Source organism: Rhincodon typus, chromosome 9 (genome assembly GCF_021869965.1).
Source record: "Rhincodon typus isolate 14 chromosome 9, sRhiTyp1.1, whole genome shotgun sequence".
Lineage (NCBI taxonomy): Eukaryota > Metazoa > Chordata > Chondrichthyes > Orectolobiformes > Rhincodontidae > Rhincodon > Rhincodon typus.
This window is the reverse complement of record NC_063340.1, coordinates 38,178,698-38,185,423: the sequence shown is the minus strand read 5'-3', so window position 1 is coordinate 38,185,423 and position 6,726 is coordinate 38,178,698. Positions and strand designations below refer to the sequence as shown.

Below are 6,726 nucleotides of genomic sequence, written 5' to 3'. Positions count from 1 at the left end.
TCCTACTATCTCGGAGAGTGAAGAATGTTAAGTTTAACTTCACTAATCTTAGCCATGTACAGAGTAACTTGGGCCCCTACTATTGTGGCCACTAATACATGGACACTTTCCAGACACCTTTCTGATTGGTGGCTGGCATTCAGAATATGGGGATTCAGTGAGTTTGCTTTATGCTCCAACTGTTTTTCCCCCCCACAAATTACATCAGTTGACACCCACAGGTTGGATCCACATAATCATACCTTGAAAGCGAACTGTTTCAGTTTGTTTGTGTTTTGTCTTTGTGAACAGTTTGTTTTCTGGCTATTTAGTTCAGTTGATAATTAATAGGACTTTCCAAGGAACATGTAGTTAAATCCCATATTGGGTATGAGTTTTTCTTAATAAAGAAAAATAATTTGAAAATGTTTATTAACCTATTTTTGTAAACAACCTGTTCCGAGATGCTATTACACACCTCTAGAGCAGGTGAGACGTGAGTTCGGGCCTTTCAGTTCAGGGGTAGGAATGCTACCATTGTGCCACAAGAGGGCCCCTAAAGTGGAAGGTAAAGCAGACGGAATTGGAATAATATTTATTGATATTTTCCCAAAAAGTGTCCTTTAACTATTACAATCAATTCTCTTCTAAGTTATTTGAAGGTTGGAATTTGTCATTTGTTGATTGTGTAGTTTTATGTAGTTGTTTTTGTACATGTCAACATCTTTTATAGAGAAAGCAGTTAATAAACAATATGTACAATAAATGGAAGAACTTGACATTAGTTAAGGATTAAACAGACCTGTGATGAGTGACTTGAATTTTATTGTTGGCCCTTTGCCAAGAAATTTGTTTGTTTTAATGCAAGCAGCTAATACATTGAAACAAAAATAGAATTTGCTGGGGAAACTCGAGTCTTGCAGCATCTGTTGGGGAAAAAGCAGAGTTAATGTTATGGGTTCAGTGAGGGGTCACTCTTTCTGTCCATAGATGCTGCGACACCTGCTGAGTTTTTCCAATAATTTCTATTTCAGCATCCACAGTTGCTTTTTTTTTGTGTTAGCTAAATACTGTGATACTTGTAGAGGTTGCAACTAAACAGGAAGTGCTCTTCTTCATATTGTGGCCCAAATAAGCAGCCTTCTATGTATTTATGTTTTGAGTTATCTAGAGTCATTCTAGTAGTCACAGTTCTATTTTTTTTTAAGAATAAATGGCTGATTTGTGATCGTTGGAAAGAGACTGTGTATTTTAAAGTGTATATCAACTCTTGCCAATGTCAGTGGAGCAGCAATGAATGAAATAAGTAAACTCTGTTGGGTATTATTCTCTGTACAAGTAACGTGTTGCTACTTTTACTCATTGCCTTCAACTTAAGTCCATTGTTTTCAACATGATTTTGATTTGAACTGCCCGGATTACTGTACAATATGTAACAGTATTTTACTTCCTGTTACAGCAACAGTGTTATGCTGGGGCCTCAGCCTCAGCAGGCTCAGAAGCATTATGGGATCACTTCTCCAATTAGCCTGGCTTATCCCAAAGATGTGGATGATATTTCTACTCAGAGGTTGATTGAAGCCTTGAAACCATTTGGAGTATTTGAAGATGAAGAGGAATTAAACCACAGGTGGTAATATTGAAATGGTAGTGTTTTTTTTTACATATACTAATTTATGGTTTGGATTCTGGTTGAACAATTTTAATGGTTTCTTTTAACATTTCAGATTAGTTGTTTTGGGTAAATTGAACAATTTAGTTAAAGAATGGATAGCAGAAATCAGCGAAATTAAGGTAAAAATACTTTTATTGTTTCAACTGAAATATTTTGTGACTTTAAGTTTTCAGTGGATATCTGGGTGAATTGGGTACTGGGAATTGTAATAGTACTTGTAAAGGAAGTTATCAAAGAAGTGCTGCAGTAATGCTATTGTACCTTACCATCCTAGCAGATGGTACTTCTGTACAAGTAGAATGCCTGATTTCTTTTATTTGTATTTTAATTAATATGGTGGTCAATCACCAAAACATAGTCACTCAATGCAGCAGATTTTCCTTTTTAAAAACAGTGGAAGTTTATGAAACAAAAAAAAAGAAGAAAACATGTAATCCAGATATAGAATAGTTCAAAAAAAAACACTTAACATCCAGCCAAACAAAAGTTTCACTGCATTCCCCGTCACATTTGTGACTAAATCCAGTTAAATTACCTGACTGGGGAGAATCAGCTAGATTCTTTCATAGAACAGTACAGCACAGTAACAGGCCCTTCGACCCATCATTGTCTGAGCGGACTGTGATGCCATTCTAAACCAATTCCATCTGCTTGCACATGGTCTCTATCCATCTATTCCCTGCCTGATCATGTGCCTATCTGAGTGCCTCTTAAATGTTACTATCACCTGCTTCTACCACCCCCCTCAGCAGCGTGTTCCAGCCACCTACTACCTCCGGTGTAAGAAAAATCTTCCTGTTGCATCTCTTTTTTAAACTTGTCCCCTCTCATCTTAAATCTATGCACCCTAGTATTTGGCATTTCATTCCTGGAAAAACAACTCCAACTATCCACCTATCCATGCTTTTGGTAACTTTGTTTTTTCTGTGAAGTCTTCTATGAATAGTCTCATCGGAAAGCTTCAACTTTCTCAACTTTTTAATCACCTGCTGACCTCCAATCAGACGCTTCTGGTCTGGAAGTTGCCCAAATTTAAACTGTACTTGTGAAATAACTGTGCTTTCCTTGAGCTGATCTCTCGTCATCTTTTTTGTTCAGGTGAGAAACTATATTTTCTTCCAACTCCAGCCTGGTGTTATCCAAAGCTTCCAAAAACTCTTAACTTCTGGCTTTTCCCTGGTATACTCTAAACCAAAACCATATGAATTGTTCTGTCTTTCCACTCCTTATCGTAAAGCAGCATACTATCAACTAGTTCCATTAACTCTCCAGGGGTACCTGCTCCCTGACATACTGCTTAGGTCAGAAAGTACCACCTGACCTATTGTTTCTTTTTAAAACACTTTTTAAAAAGTAGTCAACCCTGTATACCAAAATTTAAAATCAATCAGACATTTTTCATAGTTTTTATTTCAAATTTCCTCCATCTTGAAGTAGTTTTCTTTTGTCATATGCTCTACTACTTTGTAAAATTTGATGTTTATTTTAGGTTATATTTCTCTCGGGGTCAGGGGGACAGTTTTCACTCATCAATTTAGGTTCTACAAAATTACACAAGCGGATGGGAAGACAAGCAGTGAGGATGACAGTCTGCAGAGGGATATAGACAAGTGAGCGGGCAAAACTTGGCAGATCGTGTTTAATGTGGGGAAAATGATGAGGTTATTCACTTTAGCAGGAAGAATAGAAGAGCTGAATGTTATTTAAATGAAGAACAACTGTAGTAAACTATGGAACCAGAGGGATTTGGGAGTCCATGAGTCATAAAAAGTTAGCATCCAAATTTGGTGGGTAATAGGGAAGGCAAAGGGGGAAAAAAGTATAAAGGTAAGGAGGTTTTGCTAAAGCTGTACAAGGCACTAGTTGGACCACAGGTGGAATACTGCGAAAAGTTTTATTGACTTTATTGAAATGTACAAAATTCTTAGTGGACTTGACAGGGTAGTGGAAAGGTTGATGCCCCCTTGTGCGAGAGTCCAGGACCATTGGTCATAAACAGAATAAGGGTTTGCAAAATTAAGCCAGAGACTGTGGAATTGTTTTACCACAGAGGGCTCTTGAGGCTGAGTCATTAATATATTCGAGGCTGAAATAAACAACTCTTGATTTCCTTTATGGATTAGAATTTTTTGGGGAAAAGACAGGAAAATGGAATTGATCTCCTTGAATGGACTAGACTTTTGAAAGAATTGGAGAAAACAGTAAACCTGTAAATTGAAAAAATTCCTTGCATTTTGCTAAAATAAACCGTACGGATATATTTGAGCACATCAAAAAGAATATTTAGATACTGGATGTGCATAATTCCTTCCCCAAATAGGATGGGGAATAAAATGCTGGATCATCTTTTTGAGTATAGAAATTGTGTTGACTGGTTTAAATTTTCATTCTCAGAATCTACCAGCATCAGTCATCGTAAATGTTGGTGGAAAAATATTTACATTTGGCTCATACAGGCTCGGAGTTCATACAAAAGGTATAATTCAATTATTTTATCTAATTGCTGAAATAGTAAACTGTTTAATGCAATTGTCGAACTTACTGACCTGAAAAAAATGTTTGCACTTTCTTGGGTGCCCACATAACTTGCAGGTGCTGATATTGATGCACTATGTGTTGCTCCACGTCATGTAGAAAGGAGTGATTTCTTCCAGTCATTCTTTGAAAAACTAAAGCAACAAGAAGGAATCAAGAACCTGAGGGTAATTTATTTCCTAAGTATTGTACACTGTTGACTCTTTGCATAATGTTATTATGGGTTGTTAGATTGATAGTAGAGCACGCAAATGTGTAAGTGTTTTTGCTGAATTGTGATAAGGGCTCCTTAATTTTTATGTTTAAATACTCAGTCTAACTGTTCTAAATGTTTAGTATATTTAATGTGATTCTCCTGCATAAAGTTCTGCATGCTTCGTATTTGAAATAGAGATTGGAAACTAGTTTGTCTCTGTAGTGAAACTAGATTATCTTTGTATTTAATGGCTCTTCCCATGGACAGCTTTTCCTTCCTTAAACTGTTATTATGCCCCTATTTCGAACACAAGTTTGCTTCCCACCTCCAACTATTTCTGGTTATTCCTATATGAATCCCAAAATAGCATGCATACTATGCAGTGTTCCTCCATGCTGTTTGACACACAACATTGCCACCCTTTTCCTATTCCAGTTTTGAAAAAGACCCTTTGGACACAAAACATAAACTGTTTTTCTCTCCACAGATGCTATCAGATCTACTGGGTTTCTGCAACATTTTCTGATTTATCTTCAATTTCCAATGTCTGCAGTATTTTGCTTTTATCTTTCCCTATTAACTTTCCTCCATCCTTCATAGGAATTCCATCATGCAAGAGAAGTTCTGCCCATCCAAGCTTAACAAACAGCTAGAGCAGTAGCTCCATTTCTTGCTCTTTGCAGTCATTTACAGGCCCCCGTCTCGTCCCCCATCTCATCCCTCTCCCCCTGCTGTAACCTGCGGTTCCATACCACTGCGCTCTGCACGGCCACTATCTCTGGACACTGTACTATGTTTACTACTTTTCGCTGACATAAAAGTATACCAGAGCTTTGCCTTTACTTTGCTCTTTGCCACTCAACTTGTCATTTTCTGAGTCTGTCATCATGTTTCACTGTAAACTTTGTAATTCTTATTTTCGGCTGCTGCCTGATTGGATGGGCGATGCAGAAACTCGGAATGCTGAGCTAGAGCTGAACTTCAAGAATACCTGTTAAAACCTGAAAAATTGTTCGCTTCCATCCTCCGCTTAATTGTTGCTATCTTTAGTTACACTTTTTTAACCTTAATTATTTGTCACCCCTCACATTACCCTGTATAAGCCCTCTTCTGAAAATTATCTGCCCATATCACGTCCTGCTGTTTATCAGCATTCGTCATTTTAAATAGTAAATTGGTGTTCCTTAGTGCCTCAATCAGGATTCTTCAATCTGTTTGGTTGAGCAGATGTGTGTTACATGGAAGCAGTGAGTCTTGGTCCTGAAAGACACCCAGTCTACCTAGGAAAACCCTGGAAGAGTAAGGTATCTCAAAACGTTGAATAGCAGTTGAAGCTGGCTGTAACATGCTGCTCCTGTGCCGTAGTATCCCTGGCGATGTTTGTCATTAACTGGAAGCTGCCAAAAAGACTTCTGCATATCGCACAGATTAGTAATGTGCAATATAATTTCATTGACCAATATACCAGGCAATACATTGGCAATCATTCCAAAGACTGGCGAGTCTAATTGCACAGCATATCCCTTTTGGCTGTTTGCAATCAGGCATGGTGCTCAATGTACCCAACTAGCATACCCTTGCAAAACCTGGAACATAGGGTCCAATGTTAGATATGCTTCTGCAATTAGACAGTATTTGCCAGATGATCCCACGTGTGCAAAGAATTACACTGGCATGCAATTTAGGATTCATTCGGACTTGCAGCATGGTGCACTTCTAGACACTAGAAGCTACATGTTGTATTACATCTATTAAGTCTGGCAGCTACCTATAAATCAGTATGAAGGGTGCATTCTCCATAAGAATGCCTCTGCCAGAGTCCACTTGCCAATTAATCAGCATTCTCCTCTTGTGCAGTATAATCTTTTCCCCCTTTAATTGGTTCTCTTCACAAATCCCCTGACCAGTGGGAGAGAAAAGTTTTTGAAAAATGTCTTTTTTTTTCCAACAGTACTCCAGTTCTGAACTAGCAATATTTTTAAACATGTTGCCTATGGATATTGGAACATGATCTAACTTTATTTTCCTTTTGCTTCACAAAGGTGTTTCATAAATCAATTGAGAACAAATTTCGACTTTAAAATGAACATTTGCTATATAGCAAGATTTTCCCATCTTTCTAAAAAAGTCATTAGACTTAAATCAGCAACTTAAAAGTTGATTTTTTTTTTTTTTTCCCCCATCCTCCCCATGCTTCTTTATAAGATATTGTGTATTTTTTTTTGTGTGAGCAAGGGAGCAGCCTTACCTGGAATTTCACCTTCTTGAACTCAATCCTTATCTGTATGTAATAGAAAAAAATGTGAAAGGTCTAGCCAAGAATTCTCTCCCTTTTTTTTTT

General features: G+C 37.5%; 1 protein-coding gene across 1 annotated transcript in view; it reads left to right on the top strand.

Moving 5' to 3' along the window:
• Window positions 1-4,389, top strand: part of LOC125483993 (poly(A) polymerase gamma-like) — a 9,025-nt gene extending 4,636 nt beyond the window's left edge. The window contains exons 2-5 of the mRNA XM_048600983.1: window positions 1,439-1,609; window positions 1,707-1,773; window positions 4,049-4,130; window positions 4,247-4,389. Of these exons, the coding sequence (XP_048456940.1) occupies window positions 1,439-1,609; window positions 1,707-1,773; window positions 4,049-4,130; window positions 4,247-4,389 (463 nt within the window). The remainder of the gene's footprint in view (window positions 1-1,438; window positions 1,610-1,706; window positions 1,774-4,048; window positions 4,131-4,246) is intronic.
• Window positions 4,390-6,726: the final 2,337 nt, after the last annotated feature.